This window comes from Centroberyx gerrardi, chromosome 11, assembly GCF_048128805.1.
Source record: "Centroberyx gerrardi isolate f3 chromosome 11, fCenGer3.hap1.cur.20231027, whole genome shotgun sequence".
Taxonomy (NCBI): domain Eukaryota; kingdom Metazoa; phylum Chordata; class Actinopteri; order Beryciformes; family Berycidae; genus Centroberyx; species Centroberyx gerrardi.
This window is the reverse complement of record NC_136007.1, coordinates 15,877,456-15,899,278: the sequence shown is the minus strand read 5'-3', so window position 1 is coordinate 15,899,278 and position 21,823 is coordinate 15,877,456. Positions and strand designations below refer to the sequence as shown.

Below are 21,823 nucleotides of genomic sequence, written 5' to 3'. Positions count from 1 at the left end.
AAAAGGCCAGAGGTGCGTCTAGTCTGCCTCAAATCTCAGTAGAAGAAGAAAACGGTACGTCGGTGAAACCATTCCTTCCTTCAATACACAATGCAGTTTCAGGTAAATATTGTTAGCTATTTTATACAGTAGTTTTAATATTTAGTCATGAAATGCATATTTTGCCAATATGGTGCGCTTTTTGTCTTGAAACCTGAAAAAGGAATCCAAAAGCTGTATTAAGCTCTTTTGCTAGCTGTTAGCTCGCTAAGCAACGGTACGTTAGTTTGTAAAACGTCTAGCAGAGTAACGTTACCGATTCGGGGCTAATTTGTTTACTAGTCGCTAATGTTACCTTGCTTATGTAACATTAACGCTAGCTAACGTTAGTATAATTTCGCGTCGTTTAGCAGTGAGCTACTAAGCTTCTCCAAATCCATAAGTTGAACTACAACCGTAAGTTGAATCACAACAAGCACGTTAGTTGGCCGCAGTGACATTAGAATAAGAGCAGGTTTCATGTGACTTTGTAATGATGTGTAATCTTCTGTGTGAAAGACCTTCCACCTCCTCAGGTTGGTGTAGAAGAGAAGGATGGACGCCCTTACCCACATGCTGACAGACCCTCTTGACCCAAAGGAAGAACATGACGGGCAAATTACAGAGGACTGCATGTTGGGGAACTGTCGAGTAAGCCTGCCGGAGGACCTGCTGGAGGATGTGAGTTAGGTGGCATTCAGTGATGAAATGCTACTGTTTCCTAATTTGTTTTGTTTACAAAAGCATACACATATTACAGGTTATGCATTCATGTCTGCTGTTTGCTTTTGCTACAAACAGCCTGAAATATTCTTCTCTGTGATGAGCGAAAGCACCTGGACTGAAGTACTGTCAGATTCCCAGAGGCAGCACCTTCGTCAGTTTTTGCCTCAATTTCCTGACAACAATGTTGCGGAGCAGAACAGCACCATCAGTGACTTATTCAATGACAAGAACTTCAGCTTTGGGAATCCCCTTCATCTTGCGCAAAAACTATTCAGAGGTGCCTCCTACTTATCCCAAACATTCACCCACCAACACACATGACCTTATGAAGCAGAGTGAATTTTTGAAGCATTTTCTGAACGTGACCCCTCATTATTTTCAACCCAGATGGCTACTTCAATCCTGAGGTTGTCAAGTACAGACAACTGTGCGCCAAGTCCCAGAAGAAGCGACAGTTGTACTCCCTTCAGCAGTATTACCACAGACTGTTGAAGCAGATCCTTGTCTCCAGGAAGGTATGGCAGACATACTTGAGTGTTATCAAAAGTTTAAAAGTACAAGGCATATGGCCTCTTGCAGATGGTTTTGCTATGTCTTCATGTTGTAGGACTTGCTGGAGTTTGCAGTTCACAGTGGACTGGACATTCCACCGAAACGAAAGTTGCTCTCTAAGAGTCATGTTGAGATGCAGGAACCGAGGGTGAGAAGAAGAATGGGCCGGATACTAAAGGAAGTCAAAATGGAGTGTGGTGACAGCAATGCTTCGTCCGATGATGATGGTGAGTCTGTGCTTTCATCGTTACTACTAATACAAAATAATATACTTTAATAGCACTTATCTAAAACGATTTCATAAAGTGCTTTACCAAAAGGCCTAAAAATAAAAATAGTACAATACATAATGAGGAAATAAAATGGGAAACACATTCAAGAAAAGAAGAAAAAGAAAAAAAAAGTGTGTTTTAAGAAGTAAAAGATTATACTGAATTAGCCATCTTAACTAGCACAAACACTGTTAGTCTTGAGTTTAGACAATGGGACAGTCAGTTTCTCAGGCTATGCTCCAGCTTAAGATGATCAGTAAAATATTTTTAAGCTTACTGAACATATTACTGGACATAAAGCAGAGCTGTAATGCATTGGTTTGGAGAAAGTCACATAGATTACTGTTAGTTACTGGTATTATTGTATATGTTTTCAGACTCATCCTCATGGCCGCCAGCCCCGCAATCACCTTCCTCTCCGACGCCCACAGTCTCAGTCAGAGTTCTCTCCAGCCTCTCCACCCAGGACATGAAGACGACTGGTCAGTTAATGTCTGCAATATCCAGCTGTCACTGTAATGTGTAAGCTCAGTGAATATAATCTTTGAAGACGTATTATATTTCTTCACAGAAAAAATAGAACTAGGAGAGCGGGACTTGAAAACCATGCTGCAAAACCATAGGGAGAAGAGGAAGCGACAGCCAGTAAGTGGCATCGGAGGAATAAAAAGGCAGACATGCTTCTTAAAAATGTATTATTACATCACTGTATCCTAATGATTCATTCATTCAGGACCATCCAGACTTGATGACCTCTGATATCCACCTTGGAGACATGATTTCAAGAGTAAATATTGGTCGGAAAGGCTCCACTATGAGTGAGTGAACGCTAAAAAAAATAGAGTAAAATCTTAAGCTATATATGAATGTCTTGCTCCTCTTGATTTGAAGACACAAACCTTACAGATCTGTCTTTACTCTTCGCCATCCAGCAGTCTTTGATCTCGCTCTGCCTAAGAAGAAGATGAGAGAGGAGAGGAGAAAGAAGAAAATGCGGACCGTTAAAGTGGAATCTGAGGATCCTTGTGAAACTCTTGCGCCTTCAGAGACGCCGTCAGCTCCACCAGCAAACATCATCACGTCTCTGCCGGACACACCGTCCACTCCACTGGCCAACATCAAGGAGGAGTGAGTCTAGTCCTACTGCCACGTTCCTTTGCCAATAATATTTACAGTCATATACAGATATTCATACATAACCCAACTTTTCTAGAGTTAACTCTGATGTTCCCAGACTAATGTCAAGAGCCACCGTTATTACAGGACAATGGAGGAGTCTCAGAGCAGCCCAGTCATGGTGGAGGAGATAGCTGTCAGTTTCTTCAACTTGTTGGAGAACATCTTGAGGGCAGAAAACCTTTCCAGCACTACAATGGTATTAACTCATTACAGACCTTCACATGATGTATGTCTATACACGGCATAAAGATTGGAGCACAATAGTTCTGACTGCAACTTATAATGTCTGAATTTTGCTCTGTTCTCAGTTAGAGGAGAAAGTCCAAATGTGGCAATCCTCTCCAGCCAGCTCCCTCAACTTGTGGTTCTCTTCTGCCTCTTGTTGGTCCGAGCTGGTTGTTCCAGCCCTGCAGTTCCTTGCAGGAGAGGCTAAAGGTAAATAGTAGCAAACACTCACATTGTAATCATCATGCTTTATTTTCCGCCTCATTTATTTCTCCTGCTTTCTGTCTGTTGATCAGATGGTATGATGGCGCTCCCCAGTGGCTTCTCTCCATATGTGGAATTTGGTGACCAGTCCCAGCAGTGGAGGTGGATTGGTAAGAGCACTCAGATATTCAAACTCCTGAACGGTGCAATGTTTAGTATTCAGACTGATTGAGATTGGAGATTAATGTCCATCACACATTGCAGGCCCCGCTCAGGACGCAGAGAAGGATCTCAGTGCACTCTGTCAGCTGTGGATGGACTCCAAAGATTTTGTTGTCAAGGTATTACAAATAATATTTAAGCACTACAGTGTGTAAATGCAGTTTTATTTGTGATCCATTTTAAAAGGCTTTGCTGTCTTCCACAGATGGAAAATGAAGAGCTATCAGAGATTACTTCTCCCACACCTAGAGTGTAAGAGTCAAAGTTATTCATCAAGCATTGCACGCATGACACTTAGATCACAATATACTAAAGTCCTTTTAATTGCAATATCAAGGTTGTCGTAGTTAACAGTAATCATATCTGTCATCATTACATTTCTCTAACCAAGCAGTTGGACTGACTATGTGGTGCGGCCCAGCACTGGAGATGAGAGACATGTGTTTCAAATCCAGGTGAGTTTATGGTCCTGCAATTTCATTTTTATAACATTTCATTACCTGTACTGAGATTATATGATTTGAATTATTTTGACATATTTTGTCTTCAACAGGCATGATGCTTTCACCATTTAAAGCTTCTTCAAAGTTTAAAAATGTGATGTTTTGGTCATTAGAACTCAAGAGACAATGGTGTTGACTTATGTACTATTTACTGTGTGGTTCAGGTAGCACCTCTGCTCCTGTTGTTTGAACATGAACTCTCTCCTCCAACATACTTTTTTTTTGACCATTAGGAGCAACAGCGGTACGACCAGCCGCATAAAGCCTTCACATTCAGGATGCACGGCTTTGAGTCTGTGGTGGGGCCTGTTAAAGGGGTGTTTGATAAGGAGATGTCTCTCAACAAAGCCAGGGAGCACACGCTGCTTCGCTCCGACCGTCCAGCCTACGTCACCATTCTCTCTCTGGGTTAGATCCTCTCTGTTTTAACCAGAATCCATCGTCAAGCTGTTCTATTTTTTGATGCAGTTGAACCAAACATGCTATTTTCTCCTCTACCCTTTTCCCTATCCTCAGTGCGGGACGCGGCGGCCAGGTTACCTAACGGAGAGGGAACCAGGGCAGAGATCTGTGAACTGCTAAAGGACTCACAGTTTCTTGCTCCAGATGTCACCAGTGCTCAGGTCAGATACATTTTGTATTTTTACATTTTAGTCATGTATCTCAGAGTGAATTAACATGAGTTAGCAGGTAGGGGTGCAGTGTCTTGCTCAAGGGCACTTTGACAGGACACATGGCTGTTGTTAGGATTAATCCTGAGATCTCCCGGTTACAGGAAGGTCTCTCTAACCACTAGGCTGCCCGCATTAAAGAGGATTTTCTTTTTTATGACCATTACATATGCCATTTGGTGGACACTTTTATCTACTGTAAAGCACCTTACAGGATTATGAGTGAATACATTTTTAGCATGAGTGGTCCTAGTGGAAACCCCTAACCCTGGAAGTGTTAATGTCATGCTCTACCTATTGAGCTATACAGAACCATGTTTCAGCAATTCATGTTTGCTGTCTGTTTCATTTAGGTGAACACGGTTGTGAGTGGGGCTCTGGACAGACTTCACTATGAGAAGGATCCTTGTGTGAAGTATGACATTGGCCGCAAGCTGTGGATCTACCTGCACCGCAGTCGCAGTCAGGAGGAGTTTGGTGAGCAGCAATATGATGACAATTATTTATTAGTCAATTATTTATTATATATTTATGCAATTATTTTGCATCATAAAGCTGTCGTATAAACATTAAGTCAAATATTTACACATTTTAGGATTCAGGTGTCCAACTTCATAGGTTGTTCAGTAGTGTAATGATCTTGTTCTTTCCAAGTACAGATTCTGTACAGTCCCACAGCACATTTGTGGTGATGACACACACTAATTATCACTTTATTTTAATGTGATGTCAGCTCTCTGGCTCTCTAGTTGATCAACTGCCTTCCTCTCTTCTATGGAGAATACAGTAATGCTACTGATTTGCTAGTTAAAGCTACAATCCACATTGATGAAATTGCACCCTCATCGACATTGCATTGCCCTACTTATATGCTTGTTTTGTAAACATTGTGTTGGAGAGGGTGGTGTGGTGAAGTGCAACAGCCGCAGCTCCAGGTGAGGGCAGGACAGCTATGGTGACAGAGGTTGGAGCTGGATTGGAGACAGATCAATTGAAGTTGGCAAATGACCATCTAAAAAGATAATGTTATGTGTAACTATCAGACTCTACATCTACTGATCTACCACTTAAAAATTAGAAACGGCGCACGGAAAAGAAACTTGTGCATGACTGTTCCCGGCACCAAATCAGTATTGGCTCAGCATTCGTCCTTGGTGTAGTAGAGACCAAAGAAAATAATATTACATACCAGTTCAGAGAACATTTTCTGTTGTCAAGCTGAAATGAAATGAAATGACTGAAGCCCGAAAGCAGGAAACGTACAAAAAAATATATATATATTTGCATTCTTGGGCATATATTGTTGTAATTCCTGTACAGATTTGTGCACTCAATCGCAGATTGTAGCTTTAAAGTTAGCTACTGAACTGTTGGCGTAATTTGTAGCATATTACATTCATAGATAGAAGCACTGTTAATGCAACAATGTGATTTATTATGAAATGCCAGAGTATGATCATAAAGAGATTTAGCTATATATCACCATACATAAGTGCATCACAGCAGTCCATGCAACCAAATGGATGAAGAACCCAGAAGTACTTTCTCCCATTCTGTGATGTCATCACAATTCATTAGAAAAGGATTATGGCAGTTGTAAAAATCACAGCTAAGATGTGAATATTTAATTAATTTTCACATCAATACAGCTTTTACATATTTTTATTTATTAGATACTGCTCAATAAAGAATAGACTTGACTTGTAGAAAGCGATTTTTAACAATAAGTGATCAAGTTTGATAGTGCTCAGGTGTAGAGGAGTGAAGTGTCTCACCCTGTATGACTGATCTGAATTTGGCTGTTGGACCACAGTGCTGCGGCGACTGTGCTGTGGTAAAATTGCAAATTAGGCTATTCTCATGGTTTCTCTTTCCCCAATCCAGAGAGGATCCACCAGGCTCAAGCTGCTGCTGCCAAAGCAAGAAAAGCTCTACAGCAGAAACCTAAACCAGCATCTAAACCTGTGAGTTCACTGCCTCCGTTTTTCTGTAGAAATAACAGGCGTAGCTGCATATTTCCTAAAACACGCACTGTCAGCATTTTGCTCCTTCACTGTGTGGAGTAAACTTTTGTATTTGTGCTTTTGTAGTGGAAATTCTTGTTGTACCACTTTCAAGTTCAAGTTGTTTACCACAGTCGGAGCACAGCATTATACCAGTCTGTTATTTTTCTGTCCCACCACCATGACACATGCCTTGGTATGCGGAACATTATGTTGTCATGGTGACGCCTGTCTGTCTAATTCAAGAACAATACATAATAGAAACTTTATACTTACACAACAGGTACTCTTTATAGTGTAGGTGATCTGATTCGATTTTGGAGCACCTTGCTGCATAAATTTGCATATAAAATGACGGGATACTAGGCAGCTCAAGTTCCGCTTGAATGAGGGCTGCTGATCGGGACTCATGAGCCCTGTTTATATTTTAGAAGTCTGGCAGTAAAGAGGGAGGCAGTAAAACCCCTGGATGTCTGGAGGCAGGGCAGGATATAGGTGCCAATCCCATGTCACCAACCCCCACAACCCCGACCCCAAGCACACCTGGAACCCCCAAATCACCCTTGGCCTCTACAGCCACAACACCAACTAAGACTGGAGTCCCTGATACAATCAAGACCAGCCCAGGGTCAGTATGACAAAAAAAATTAGATTTATTGTTAGTATTGTACGATACATATGCCCATGTTTCATCTGTATAATTTGATGATGACTCTACTCTGCCCCTTCCCTCTCTCCTAGTGTTCTCCTTGTATCCCCCCCCTCCATGCCCCAGCTGGGAACCATCTTGCCCACCAGTCAGGCCGGTCCGCCTGTTTCACAGCCAGCCACGTCTCAGCACACGGCTCGGATAGTGAGCCACCTGGCAGCCGGCTCCCTGCCGCAGGTACGGGTGGTTTCTGCTCAGCCTGGTCTGGGTGCTTCGGCAGGAAGTCAGCAGGCCACACTGGTGCACCAGACCCCTCACCAGATCAGGGTGCCAGTCTCTGTGGGAACCAAGGGCATTTCACAGGTAAGCAAACCAGCTGACGGCTAAAGCGTAAGATAAAGACGTGTTTGTTGTTTTGTATATTGCAAATGTGTAATTCTGTGTTGAAATTATGATATACATAGGCAGTGGTGTCATTGCCTCTGAGGAGTCAGGCTGCTAGTAGTCCAGTCCAGGTGCCGAATACCCTGTCTGTCTCTGCTGTAACTGTGGCCAAACCCCACACTGGCTCCCCTGGCAGCCCAGCTAACAACCCTGCATCACCTGCTGTCCTGCAAGGCGTTACCAGCCCCAGCATCAAACAAGTGAATCAGTTTGTTTTTATTGAGATATTTGTTTAGTCCGGTTAATTACATGTAAAGCTTTCTTCTAGACAGATAGGGAAATATTCTCTCTTGCATGCTGCAAGTTATTAATGGGTCAAGGGGCTATTTAATAAACACATTCCATGATGACACTGCTTGAACATCTGATGCCAAATGCCAATGAATAATAATAGAACATAGACGATAAAACTACATACCTGCCTACAGTATACCAATATAGGTGCAGAAATTAGCTTTTTTCTGATTTTCAACAGAAACGGGTCTACAGCTGATGTTATGGAGTTGAAAAGTTATTATAGATGAAAATATTCTGTTTGGAAGGGGGCCAGGGCTGCAATTCCTACAATGCCAAACAGGAGTTTTCTTTTGTATAGCAAACAAATGCATGGAGATGAGGTTAGCTGTAGCCTTCTACATTAATAAGGTACATTTAATGTACAGGTCAGGTATCTGTTATGTTTTTTCTTGCTATATGTTAAAATGAATGCATTATTCGCTGCCAACTTTGACATGGAACGGAATTTGCGACAAAGCCATTTAGACTGAATTGCCAGATTCATGATTTCAAGACTCATCTTTAAATGGTTTGCATTTTTTTCTGTGAAGGTGTCCATCACAGGCCAGTTGGGAATGAAGACCCCGGGAGGAGCAGGGATTCCAATAACTGCTACCAACCTGCGTATCCAGGGTAAAGATGTCCTCCGTCTGCCCCCGTCCTCCATCACCACGGATGCCAAAGGCCAGACGGTGCTGCGTATCACCCCGGACATGATGGCTACTCTCGCCAAGTCCCCAGTTACAACTGTCAAACTCACCCCTGACTTCCTGGGCACTGCCACCACAGGAAGCAAGAGCATATCAGCCACTCTCCACGTGACGCCGCCCCACCCTTCGCCCTCCTCCACCTCCAGCGCAACCACCTGTATAGGGGAAGCCCTGACCAGCAAAGCAGGCACCGGCGCCTCCACCTTGCTGAAGGCTGCAGGAGACACCGCCATACGTTTGATGCCCACGTTGGCCGTCACTGTGGCTGACCAGAAAACTAGGACCTTCTCCACTGTCACCTCCCCTGACTCTAAGAGCGGCGCCACCATTCGCATCATGCCGGGCCTCGGCGTTATTCCACAGAAACAGGGTCAGACCATCACAATGACCACTGGCAGTAAGCCACCCACGGCCTCTACAGTTGCTAACGCAGTCACCATGGCTGCCAGTGTGGTGGGCGGAGCCAAGGGAATCACGGTGGCCTCTGCAGTCTCAGGCTCACCTCTGACCCTGGGAACAGCTACAGCCACTGTGCGGCAGGTCCCCGCTACAGTGGTTACTACACAAACAGTAAGATAATATATTCACTCCTATGTGCATTTAACAGCATAGTGAGAGACGCTTGAGGTGTGTTTCTTAATATAAACAAAACTGCAGCAGAAATCTACCTAATATTTTTTTGAGATTCTTTATTGATCCCTGCTCTATAGCTGACCCTGACCTCTGACAAGCGAAAAAGTTAGCATTACAAAAAATAAGAAGAGGTTTTCATTTTTACTATTTTTCACATTTTAGAATAATGGTAAAGACATCAAACTATGAAAATAACACAAATTGAATTATGCAGTGACCAAAAGAGTGTTAAACAAATCAAAACTATCTTATATTTTAGATTCTTTAAAGTAGCCACCCTTTGCCTTGATGGAAAAGCAAAGGCTTTGGGAAGAAATTCATACATAGGCATCAACTTCACTATTTATATTTGTCTAAAATGCAAATTTCAAGCATTTTAGCATAAGCCTTTAGATCAAAATGGCTTTAAGATAATGAAAAACATAGTACATTCAATCAGGTGTGTCCAAACTTTTGACTGGTAGTGTGTATTAAGAAACATACCATCTGTCATTACTCTGCCCCAAACCGGTTGAAAGTTGTTTCACTCAGGATCAATCCTCTGCTTTGACACCACTTTAGGGGAAGTTACCTGCACGGATCACGGTGCCCCTGTCTGTCCTCAACCAGCCACTGAAGAGCAAGAGTGTAGTGACCACACCTATAATGAAGGGAAGCCTTAACACCAAGTGAGTTTCAGCATGGAAAAAATATCCCTTTCAGCAGCCTCCTCCTCTCTTTTATAGGCATTGAGGTTTCTCTTGTAAAGAGGCAATTTCTTTCTTAGAACGAAAGTAGGACATGTGGATCTTTATCCAAACAGAATGAATGAAGAATTTAATTTTAAAGATTTCCTCTAGATGTTTTAATGTTGTTTGATGTTCTAGTCTGTAAGATGGGGTTTGATGTACTTACAGTGTTAAACCCCTGTGGTGCCTCCTCCACCAGCTTTTAATAAATACTTTGTCTGTGTGTGCAGAGGTGGCCATCTTGGATGCCATGGAATATATGTATTTTTTATCTGTTTGCAATTCTTTAACCTTGAGGAAGGCTATTGCTTGTTTTTAACATTAAAGCTTTATCTCAAGTTCCCGAGTTGGCCTGGTAGACTAACATCTTTCTCTCCTTCTGCTCTCTCTCTCTTGTCTGAGCAGTATCAGCAGTCTGGGTAGGAACATCATCCTGACCACCATGCCTGCTGGCACTAAGCTGATCGCAGGAAACAAGCCAGTCAGCTTTGTCACAGCGCAACAGCTACAGCAGCTGCAGCAGCAAGGACAGGCCACACAGGTTCGCTTGTTCTGCATCCTTGTCATGTAGGAAAGATGGTAGAGCTTCCTACTTGAAAATAACATTCATGGCAGATTTCGGGTTTTAAATACTAGTAGGAAACTCTGGGTTTTGCAGTGGTCCCTAACTTCCCCGACTCGATGAACTTGATGTCATCAAGAAGGAAATATCTGTAGTCAGTTATAGGGAATGATGTTTTAATTTCAAATATAACACATTTTTCATCAAAATTTTCATCGTCACTTAACTTAATTTTATTACTCACTAACTGCATATGTGTTCAGTGAAAAAGCTGAGAATAAGCTTTTATTTTAAGAATATTTGACAGCTTTAATTAAGTCTGAACTTGTGAACACTTCCAAGTAATCAAGTCTACAGTCATTCTCATATGATGTGACCGCACAATTACTCATACACCGCTTTTTGTACCCCTTCCTCTCAAGTGAAGCAAGCACAGAAGATCTCACTGCTAGTTAAATGTTTCCCTCTTGTTCTCTCATCCTTCCTGCAGGTTCGCATCCAGACGGTTCAAGCACAGCAGCTCCAGCAGCACATGGCAACAGGCTCCCCTAAATCTGTTTCCACTGTCGTAGTCACAACAGCACCTTCACCCAAATGTGCACCTGATCCCCCACCTGCACCTCAGCAGTGATATTGTCTCATCAGCCAGCAATGAAACATAGTTCCAATGCACAATATGTGTGCCCATGTTTAGTTATTTGAGTATCTTTGTTCTCAAGATGTTTAATGTTTGGGGTCATTTGACGTGTCTCGGTTCTTGCAAAACGAAGGCCATGTAACAACATTGTTAGACAAAAATATTATGTCACATTTCCTTCCGACTGTCTGTAGTTTGTTGTTGCCTGTAAAACTTTGTGTTTATTATTTATTGTCATTCCCATTGGCAGACTGGGATTTACACTGCTGCTGGTTCATCTTCTGACCGATTGCTCTACTGATGTTTCACAAACCTTTAACCTTTAGTGAGATAATGACTTCTCATCTCACCAAAAACATTTTTTAGTACATCTTATGGTTACAGTTGTAATACTCCTCAAACAATTCATGTTTCTATACTAATGGGACATTCTGATTGCCACTTCTTTATATCTTTCACATGATGCAATATTAAGGATTATGGGGTTTATTGTTCTATCTGATTCGTATGAATGTTGTGACTTGTTGATTTTTGTGTTAATACATTATTATTTTTTTCTCTTACCAGGTGTTTCCTTATTTAGTTCACTTTCATAGCAATCAGTACAGGCGACAATATCATATAATTTTAACAGATTTTATCAGTGTTTTATTGATTTTTAAATATAATCTAAAGTACAATGTGCAAAACAGCAGTCTTAAAAAAAAAAGGATTTCATGTCAACATAGAAAATGAAATCAAATTTAAGTAAAATCAAAAAGAACCGTAGTCATACATTTACTCTTCATCCGACCCTTCAAGTAGAGCTTTCTCAGAGCTTGAACTGGAGGATGTATTTCTCATTCCAATCTCGATGTCCCTTCCCCTTCCTGAGCATCGTTTCACTGCCCTTTAGGAACAGGAAAGGAAAAACAACTTTAAATGACAGTTCCTCTATTAAGACAAACATGAAGAAAAAATTAACAAATTGACATTACACATTAATGACTGATTTTCTAGTTAAGTGATGAGCTGAAGTATTGCAGAGAAACATGTTCCCTTCAATGTGGCAGGTGTCTGCTGAAGAGGGATAACAGACTAAAACTGAAAATATTGAGGTCCCTTTCAATATATCTGTTAAGAAATTTTCAGTTTCTCTATAATTACTCATACTTCAGTTTTCTGAAAAAAAAAAAAGCTTCAATAATATTTTTGTTTCTGATACTCTGGGAAATTGTCTTCTCGCTTGCTCTCCATAGGGAGATCAGAGCAGCGCCCCTGCAGCTGGTTGGGATTCAGTGTCTTGCTCAAGGACACTGCAGCAGGGCGGATGTTTGCCATCACAGGGGCTGAAACTGGGACCTTCCAGTTGAAGGTCGGTTTCCACACTTGCTACATCATCCTGCTGTTAACGTTCCTCATTTAAAATACAGTATAACCCCTTGCTCTAGCAGAGCACCTCTGTTTGTAGTCTTTGAGGGTGATTCCAACATACTGAGCCTGCACCTGGACTACAAAACTCTACAAATTAAACAACGTAATACCAACTCAGTTCTTAGAAATGTCACTCCTAATCCAGCATCTTCAATTTAATAGATTTGAGATACTCTAGAAGGGCTAGTTATACACTTAACACAAATAAATTCAAAAGTTTGTTTACTGGTAGTGTATAAAGCATGAGGCAAAACAAATTGCTACTTATTTGTCCCATGCAGGCTTCTCAGAGTGAACAAGTAGCTGATTTGTTCATTTGCGTCACATAATTATCAAATAATTGCAAAGATCAAAAGATCCAAACCGAGTCTGTAGACACAGGGCAGGTGATACCAGGCCAGCAAGTGCATGGTGTGGGAAAATTAAAGATCAGACTAAAACTCAAGAAATCAAGGTGTCCTTCTACCAATTTAGTTTCCCCTCAGTTTAATTAAATGCAAAAGAGAGCGGTAAATTAATTTGACCCAATTTCCTTTTAATTGAAATTGACACTTAACACTACATGGTTATTCAAGTAATCCTTTATTGGATTAGATGCTTTATCTGAATTATGATGATACACAAGAATGCTGCAAAGCTCTTAATATTTAAAGTTACTTTTGTTATTCCTTAGCCTCGACCAGGGGGCTCCAAACTTTTTGGGAATTAGAGTCACTTTAGACCAGTTTGAGCAGCCAGAATAATAAAACTGGCTGTGTTGATTCTGATATTAGCTGTGTCCCAAGCCTTTAAAACAGTCCACATGAACATCAATAACACCACCAAATATTATGTTGCATTGCAGCATGAAGGAGGATGATAGTCTTTGCATTATATGGGACAGACAAGTTCACATTATGAGGAAAAGGTGTTCCTCATTAAGTGGAATATTTAGCACTTTGCAACTTTTGTGTATTTGACAGTGAAGGATCATTTGAATAAATGTAGAGTGGAGAGTCACTTTCTATTGCAGGTTAATGGAAACAGGGTCACATCAACTTACAGTTCTCTCTTGTGTAGATACCATGAAACTAAGGGGATACCATATAGTAGTAACATAAGATAAAATGTAATTTTGTTTATTGTGTACCAAAACTTTATTACTATCTAATATAAATTGAGCCCATTACACGTTACTATGTTACATTCAATAATTGTAATGATTTTAGTTACAAAAGGTACAAAAGGACGGGATACTTACAACCAAACTGTAGAAGAGGTGATGGAAACTATAAGCAGGGCCACAGCTAAATGCCAGCAGAAGCACATTGTGACAAACATGATGTTGTCATGCAGCGTCAGATCCCACTGTGGTCCTCTTAATGGGTACAGTACAAATCCAATCTGAAAGAACAAATAGCATGATGAAGGAGCAGATTTGAACAGATACCTTTGGTGTCATGCACATGAACATTTTCTCTAATTTGTCTTTAATGCCTGTCAAGGTTGTTCTTGAAGTGTTTACAAAAAACTTAATGGAGGTAATTTTTAAATTTAACAACTTGTTTCCAAGTTACAAGTAACAAGTTCCACTTTTGCCAACAGATGATTCACAAATAGTGAAGATATGTCCAGTGTGCAATATATATGCAATGTCTCAGATCTGTCATAGGTGGCCATTCATCTTCTTAGTCATGTAATTTCAAAATTATACTGTCAAGGTGACTGAAATGGTGGTTTAAATAAGCAAGAGAAGCTGAATATAATTGTCTGTCGAGTAAATAGCCAGCAAATTATAAGCTTGATTTTGTACTTGTTTGAAGTTTTTAATGGAATTTGTAGCTTTAACAGCTTAAACTGTGTTGATACTTAAAGATATCCACAGAAGAATACTAGCTCATAAGTATGAGAAATATTATACATGTCCTTGCACATATTTATCTTGCACCAAAAACAGAGAATAAATAAGTAATCTATGGTTTGTTTAGCAATGCTATGCTGTAAAACATAGCAAGTCCATAAAATATTCTGGTGGTGGAAGCCTAGTGACTTGAAGTTCACCTGTTCAAATCTACGAACAAGGTTGAAAAATCCGGGCAGTAAAATGTAATAAGTAACAGATTCCATTGTCATGCCCTGGAGCAAGGCTTATAACCCTCAACTGCTCCGGTGGAGCTGCCTGGGTGCCAACAGTACAACTGGGCAGCTCCCAGGTGTGAACGTGTGTAATTTCATGAAGATGAAGCAGAGCAGAGCAGAAAAAGAGCATGTGTGCTTAGCAAATCCCTTCCCTGGACAAAAAAAATATATATCTGAGAGCATTTATCACACCTTTCAGTGGAGTGTAGGGTAGGATTCGGTGGTGTATTTATAACACCAGAAGAGACAAAAATCAGCCATATAGTGTTATACTGCTGCAGCTACTCAACACTCATTGTTTGGGCAAAAATAAAAAGTAAAGTAGGTAAAGTGTGCAGTAGTAAAAAAAACACTGTTGGATTTGTACAACTTTGTGTGTTTAACAGACTAATACAGTACAAGATAGACGTGTCAAATCAGAAATCTCTCTGAAAGATCAAGAAATGTTCAAGGCTGTGTCCCAGGGATCAGATTTTAAACACCACAACATTGTCACAGCAGTCATGTTGCTCTCACCTGGTAGAACCAGGAGCCCTGCAGGATGAACAGGCACGCCCTGAACAGCTCCAGAATGATGTGGTCTCTCTTGAACACCTCCAGCATGGTGCTGGCCGACCCGCCAAACACAGCCACGAGCAGCAGGGAGTGGATGTGAGCGTCCAGCGGGGGGCGACTGTGCACATGGTAATAGAACAGAAACCCTGGGTGATACAGGGGAGTCAGACACAGAATTTAGCTCAAATACAGATGTCAGTGAGGAGAAATCACATCGGAGAAATCTAGCTTCCCATGTTGATACTTTGATACTTTACCTTCAACAAAGAGAGCCAGGGAGAGAGCAAGGCGGTCAAGTCCAGTTGGCACCGATTTGGATGCGGTAGAGACAACACATGCAATACCAGAGATTCCAAAGAACAGGTACATGGTGCCGTGCTGCCAGTTCATCAGCTTGACCCAGGAGTGGTTCGGCTCGTCATAGAGGTGAGCGTGGGGCCCATCCACCACAAACTGCTCAACCATAATACCTGCAGTGTGACAGTATGAGACAAGTGACTCAGATACGACTGGAGCAGGTTTTGAGAGGTTAAATGATGCAGATGCACTGGGAGGACAACTGACCGACAAATGCAGCAAAGATTGTGAATCCTCCCTCAAAGTAGTCCATTTTGTTAAAGAACGGGGGCATTTTCTGTCTCGCTTTAGGTTGGCTCTTCCTCCAGTAGTGTCGGAGAGTGTGTTTCACTGATAGCCACAAACCATACAGCAGGAAAAAGGTGCCAGGAATGGCATGCCCTCCAAAGTTGGCCATCTTTTAGTAGGCCTGAAAACATAAGAGATACAGTACGTCTCTATTATAAAGTTTTGATAAGAAAGTTGAATCAATCAATAACACTTCAGTCAGGAACACTTTGGTCACAAGATAAAACCATATATGGCAACAAATGGTAATTCAGTTATGTTTGGCGTTTATGGCTCTGCACTAAGCTGCTGCATCCATAACGTCCACATTTTTAGTCAGAAACACTTTGATATTTTGGCTCTACACTCGACATAACTTTGAGGTTTGAGTTTGATGTTGGATGAGAAGCTTAAGAAAAGCAGTCCTTTGAAGTTCCATAAATCAAGAGATACATTTAAACACAAAAGGACTAGAGAGAGGACCTGACAATGAGATATCCAAAGTCAGGTGATGTTTGTGGGTTGCTGACATAGAAGTTATTGCAAAGTAAATGATTGACTTAATTGTAAAATGAATTTTGAATGAATTTATGAACAGTTATGAGAACCCCAAATGTGGAAGCATGAGCAAAATGGCTGAAAATATTCTCAAATAAAGCTGGCAGTCTTGGCTTCCACCTCACAGTAATTGTGTGAGGAGAGTGAAATTTAGTGAGTTTAAAGCCAAAACATCAAACAGAATTTTGTCTAAAACATTGACACTCAGTTTGACTTTCCAATACCAAGTTTCATATGATATTATGGGTCTCACTGTAAACCATGAGATGTGAAGTTAGAGTATACTCAGAGGAATAGGTCCTTTCATACCTGCTCATTTGTCTTGCAAAATTGAAATTCAAATCAAACAGAGCGGTTTGGTGAACGGAGATACTGGCTGCCCAAGATCAAAACATTTTGGATTTCAGTGAAAGTAATACTGGTTGTGCTTATCAAAATGTTACTGGTTGAAAAATGCATAGTTGATCAATGTGCTGTTTCTTTGGTGTTGTTTTTTTTTCAATGTAAATGGATACATTTAACAACAAAAACTAGAAACATACAGTAGTATCATGGTCACGAGGTCTTCAACAACATGTAATTAAGAAATTAAAGGCTATGGCCTGTTTTTTCATATATGTTAGTGTCTGAATTCATGTTACAGGTAGGCCATTTGTACTTAGGAAATAGTACTTAATAATAATATAAGATAAGACAGTATAATGTTGGTTCATTGGATTCATACATCCTTTAAAAATCTGCTTTCTGTGTTTCCTTCTGTTGTCTGTAGTGACAGTGGGCATTTGGCGCCGGTGTGTTTACGTAAAGGAGTGGTATGTTCTGTCAGACAAGTTTTTCTCGACTGGCCATGTTTGACTTGACTTGATTACCCCTTTGACTCATCCTTTTACCCTGTATGCATTGTTACACATTTCTACATGAACTGTTTGGAGGTACAGGCCAATAGTTAGATGTTATTAGCACCTAATAAAATTACATTAATCTGCGAAGGAAGGCTGCTACTTTGTCTTTCTGTAAAAACAATTTGAAGCAAAAGTGTGTAGTTATCATATAAACTTAGGCTTTACATTTGTTGATGTAAAAAACTGTTGATACAATAATTTAAGAACAGACTAGTTATTTTGCACTGCAGATTTTTTCCTGCTCAGATATAGGCAAACTGTTGCAGAAGAGAAAAATGTGTCTTTCCTGTCACTATAAAAGCCACAGTCTAAAACAGATGATTACACTGTAACAGAATTTTCATACCTTGTTTGCTGCTACTAGTTCCCAAACGGTCTAAGTATTGTTGAAAACCTGTGAGTCCTGCTGGTTGTGAAGTGAGTGAGAGCGCTGTGGTCTGTGTAAACTGTGCACACCTGCTGTCTGTACCTGCAGCCGCACTGAGATCATCATGTAGCTCCACCCATGATTTGCATTGCTTTGTGTGACCAAGGACCATCCTCCTGGGAACTAATTTAGACACAAAAAAAACAGTAGAGCTATTCTTGTTTTAATCATGCATGGTAATAACAAGTAATAGATATTTTTCTTTGTCACCTTGAGTGTAGAATCATTTTCCCATGATTCTGTGAAAGATATTGAGCTTGTGGGAAATTATATTTATAATACATCAATCTGTGTTTAAAGTAAATCCACAATTCATTTTGCCTTTAATTTTAATATCTTAAAATGCCATCTAAGATGTTACTGCCTGGTTATGAAGAGACACCAGAGACCTGTCATGGAGCACAAATGATATTTAGAGGGAACTTGGGTACATTTGAGTTAATATATAAGCTCAGAGTCGGGCTGTGTGCTCAGGGAGAGGCAGCTGTATATTGGCCCTTTTAAATGAACTTTGCACCCGTTTTAAAGAAATGTTTATTGCAGTCATTACCATGTTCAGTCGATAATCATCCTTCAGGTAAAGTCAGTTCTCAAACACATATTGGAGTGGTTTACAAAAATGACAAAACTGAATGTAAAAAATAATGTAGAGGTTTTCTTAGTGGCTTTATCATTAAAGCTGGCATTGAATTCTCACATTAAATAACTAGAAATGCTAGTGTGTGTAAGTTTTTCTTTTACATATGGGGGGTTATAGTATTACACAGAATAATTTCTTCTCTCGAAATGGGTTCTCAGAGGATGGCACCGGAGTCACCAGGGGGTCCTCTTTGGCATGAGCTTCACAGTAGGCCATCAAATCAGCTGCTGCTTTCGATACCTGTGCAAAAGTGTGTGTGTGAGCATGCATGTGTGTGTGTTTGTGTGTGAGAGGGTGTCAAAGAGTGGAGTGAAGTGGGCAGGATACAGGAAAAAAAGGGTATTTCAAGTTTAGCTAATTCCTTATTCAATTCAACATTGATAAACCATTTATATTAAAATAAAGACATTTTCACATACGTTGGGCATCCTAATGCAATACCTGCAGATCGTTAATTTAATTATCAGGCTGTGTACTTCCATGATGTGCTGACTTACCATCATCCTTTCTATGTTGACCTCCAGTTTCAATTGTTCTACCGTCTTTCGGGCATCTGCAATCTTGGCCATGTTGTTGGACATCCTGCCCGTTTCCCACAAAAGTCAGTCAACCTGCATCAAAATCATCAAATGTTTAGACAGTTATCAAATAATATAGAAAGTATATTTTGCTTCATCCACAAAGAACAAAATGATACGATTACTATCTTAATACGCTAAAACAGTGAGAATCAAATTGCAGGTATCCATTGCCATGGTAGGAGTCCGTTTCAATTAGCTTGTTATTTCTGCTCCCTGGGTCTCAGCTGGAAGTGGCACAGGGAGGGTCTCAGAGGAAGGGGAGGAGAGGGGAGGGGAGGGGAGGGGCAGGCGGGAGCAGCTTTCCCCTGAGGGAGCATCCGCTATAGCCGGGAAAGTAAATACAGCTAACTCTTATCTGTCACTGTAACGCTTTGCTTTGTCATCTTCTCACAAATGACTGCCTTTTCGCCCTCCTTTGAGAACATGTTCTATTGCTCCCTGAAACATTACGGTAAAGTACATTTATCATGCATTGCAGGTGAATGAAACATAAAACAGAGTTGCGATGACATTTCTAACTGTCCTTTCTGCATGTCTCCTTTGTTGCTCAATTATTGGCACGGACTGATTCAGGGTCACCTCACATTGTTGACCCCTTTAGAGGGCAGTAAATGAGAAGCATCAGCAGCCAGCAATAAATTGTCTGTGACTAATGCACTAATGCAAGTGTGATTAGTTGATACCACCAATAGTTTTCTCTATGTACAAAATATCTAATTCACACTTCACTTGTAAAAAATGCTATCAATATCAGAGCATGTGTTCTGATATCTGATAAAGTTCTTTCCATGCATCTATCTGAATGATTCACAACATCAGATTAATATAAATTGCATATTTTCTGAAGAGTGATAATAGCTGATAATAATTCATAACATTACTCACCGCAAGAAGACTGACAGCTTCTCTTGGGCTGCAGGGATGGAAGTCCGTTTGAGGTTCAACTGGGTCCTCTACACCAACTTACAGTTACAAATGAAGTGAGATTAATGGCAAAGATGAGGAGGAGGGCTTTAATAGGTTACCTCCTCAAATAATTAGCTGTGGTTCTGCCCCCATGATGGGCTCAATGCAGCAGCTACAGGCAACATGTGGTGTGACCTTCCTCCTGATACAGTCTCTATCACTCGCTTACCTGAGATAATAACTAGAATAGCTTGTGTTTTCAGTCGGAACATTAGAAATATTTCTTAAGAGCCTGAATAGGATTCGATATTTATTTTGAATTGTTCATAGTGTATTTGACACACTGACCTGTTTGAAAAAGAAAAAAAAATATGATTCACGATTTGAAACCACCAGTTTTCCATGTTTTCCAAATGTACAGTCAAGTATTAACGTGTTGCCACTGTAACAATGGTTGCTACATGTAGTACAGCTTCTCCTAACACCTTACAGCACCATGAAACTAAGAGCCTTAGGCTGTAAGGAGGGAACTCTCCAGAGAATAAGATTGTTTTTCACGACTTTAATTCATTTTTTATTTTGAATTCATAATCAGACAACTATCAAGTCTTTACTTTGAGATACATTTACCCAGCACATGCACAATAGGTTCATGGCATGTTTTATGACATGCTTAAGAACACATAATGAATGATCAGTATTTACTGTATAACAACTTCATTATGTGACACAATTGGAGAGTAGATTTCACAATAAAAGCCCTCCTGATCAACAGAAATTTCAGTTCAACATTTTACATTCAGCAGCTCTGACAGTAAATTTTACAGACAAAAATCCAAAAATTCCAATGTCCTGTAGAAAAATAGCGGTTTATGGGGAGTTAATGTCAACTTAGACTTGGTTGTTTATTCCACTTTGAAAGACTGGGGAAGTTTGACAGTCTCAGCCTCTACAAAGGGATGGACACATGTTGCCTGACGATGAGGCGTTGTGCTACAATGCAAGGGATGGAGTTGAAAACGAGTTCTGATGGTGCTTCTCTCCCAAAAGGTTCAAAGTCTCCATCATATTGAAAACCTTCTTTGTCACATATTGTATTTTTGTATTTTGTGTATTTTAGGTATCTACAAAAGGTAGTTGATAGGTTCTCTATCAACTGACAAAATTGAATGAAGCATACAGTCCTCCAGACTACACCAAAGTGCATTGTGCAGATTCATAACAGTAGGTGACTCCAAATGCACCATGCTTCATGTGAAGTGACCTAATGAGTCTTAATGTGTGTGCTGTATAAACCCATTAAAAAAGACCAAGTTAAGTCAAGCACCAAACAAATACTGAGCTATTGCAAGAGCATCATCCTTTATATTACATCATATGGCAATATTTATACAATACACTAGGACATTTGATGATATGCAGTGTATCCAAGACCAAGTAGTATTGCACTTTAGGGGAACTTTTGATGATGTGTGTGAGGTTTCTCAGAGGATAGATCTATTTATCTGATAGCTATCCTCCGTCAAGGCTGCCAGTCTCTCCTGTAGGGTTGACAGTTGTGCCAGACAGCAGCAGGGGGCAAAGTGGCAGCGTTGTGGAGTTAAATGTCAAGTGCCTCATTAGCATGTGTTTCCCTCCCTGCAGTAATTGGTCTGTCACTGTGGAAGATAAGGCAGCATACCAGTAAGCAACTCCTCCTGCTCCACTAAACCAGTCTCTGTCACTGAAGGCCCAAAAATATACTGTGATTTACCCAGAATCTTGTTGCATAATTCAAGTGGTGAACAATCAGTCTGCGCCTGGTAATATGTAGAGAAATGTTTTCTACGCATTGCTGACAAGTATGGACTCCATCATCCATCTAGCATCTCTCCTCTCTCTCCCT

General features: G+C 40.6%; 3 protein-coding genes across 8 annotated transcripts; 1 reads left to right on the top strand and 2 right to left on the bottom strand.

Moving 5' to 3' along the window:
* The first annotated feature begins 49 nt into the window (after positions 1–49).
* On the top strand, positions 50–11,692 carry nfrkb (nuclear factor related to kappaB binding protein). 6 transcript variants are annotated; one of them, XM_078286531.1, is made up of 27 exons: positions 88–102; positions 393–435; positions 538–699; positions 820–1,021; positions 1,132–1,259; positions 1,352–1,523; positions 1,946–2,050; positions 2,140–2,213; positions 2,302–2,386; positions 2,501–2,696; positions 2,832–2,943; positions 3,056–3,182; positions 3,269–3,346; positions 3,441–3,517; positions 3,604–3,650; positions 3,790–3,853; positions 4,135–4,309; positions 4,418–4,524; positions 4,926–5,049; positions 6,457–6,536; positions 7,007–7,203; positions 7,317–7,587; positions 7,689–7,868; positions 8,496–9,224; positions 9,849–9,955; positions 10,421–10,556; positions 11,068–11,692. In XM_078286531.1, the coding sequence occupies exons 3-27, from the start codon at positions 574–576 to the stop codon at positions 11,206–11,208; spliced, it is 3,840 nt and encodes a 1,279-aa protein (XP_078142657.1). In that variant the 5' UTR covers positions 88–102; positions 393–435; positions 538–573; the 3' UTR covers positions 11,209–11,692. The 6 variants fall into 6 exon arrangements, with proteins under 6 accessions (XP_078142658.1, XP_078142657.1, XP_071754348.2 ...); XM_078286532.1 differs by lacking the exon at positions 393–435 and having other exon boundaries at positions 50–102; XM_071898247.2 differs by lacking the exon at positions 88–102 and having other exon boundaries at positions 319–435; positions 2,504–2,696; positions 3,793–3,853.
* Positions 11,693–11,836: 144 nt separating this feature from the next.
* On the bottom strand, positions 11,837–17,854 carry tmem45b (transmembrane protein 45B). The gene is made up of 6 exons (XM_071898250.2): positions 17,731–17,854; positions 15,865–16,066; positions 15,558–15,770; positions 15,262–15,446; positions 13,868–14,010; positions 11,837–12,103 (listed from the first exon to the last, which is right to left on the bottom strand). Exons 2-6 carry the CDS (start codon positions 16,052–16,054, stop codon positions 11,992–11,994), a joined length of 843 nt encoding a protein of 280 aa, XP_071754351.1. The 5' UTR covers positions 16,055–16,066; positions 17,731–17,854; the 3' UTR covers positions 11,837–11,991.
* A 708-nt stretch (positions 17,855–18,562) lies between these two features.
* Positions 18,563–19,032, bottom strand: gng8 (guanine nucleotide binding protein (G protein), gamma 8). The gene is made up of 2 exons (XM_071898099.1): positions 18,949–19,032; positions 18,563–18,691 (listed from the first exon to the last, which is right to left on the bottom strand). Exons 1-2 carry the CDS (start codon positions 19,030–19,032, stop codon positions 18,563–18,565), a joined length of 213 nt encoding a protein of 70 aa, XP_071754200.1.
* Between the last annotated feature and the right edge of the window lie 2,791 nt (positions 19,033–21,823).

Excerpts from the sequence above, each read along its gene's own strand:
- nfrkb (XM_078286532.1), top strand. The coding sequence starts at position 574 with ATGGACGCCCTTACCCACATGCTGACAGACCCTCTTGACCCAAAGGAA. Across the intron at positions 7,869-8,495 it reads CCAGCCCCAGCATCAAACAA|GTGTCCATCACAGGCCAGTT; the intron begins GTGAATCAGTTT and ends TTTTCTGTGAAG. Across the intron at positions 9,956-10,420 it reads AAGGGAAGCCTTAACACCAA|TATCAGCAGTCTGGGTAGGA; the intron begins GTGAGTTTCAGC and ends TTGTCTGAGCAG.
- tmem45b (XM_071898250.2), bottom strand. The coding sequence starts at position 16,054 with ATGGCCAACTTTGGAGGGCATGCCATTCCTGGCACCTTTTTCCTGCTG. Across the intron at positions 15,771-15,864 it reads AATCTTTGCTGCATTTGTCG|GTATTATGGTTGAGCAGTTT; the intron begins GTCAGTTGTCCT and ends GTCACACTGCAG. Across the intron at positions 15,447-15,557 it reads CCTGGCTCTCTTTGTTGAAG|GGTTTCTGTTCTATTACCAT; the intron begins GTAAAGTATCAA and ends TGTATCACCCAG.
- gng8 (XM_071898099.1), bottom strand. The coding sequence starts at position 19,032 with ATGTCCAACAACATGGCCAAGATTGCAGATGCCCGAAAGACGGTAGAA. Across the intron at positions 18,692-18,948 it reads TCAACATAGAAAGGATGATG|GTATCGAAAGCAGCAGCTGA; the intron begins GTAAGTCAGCAC and ends ACTTTTGCACAG.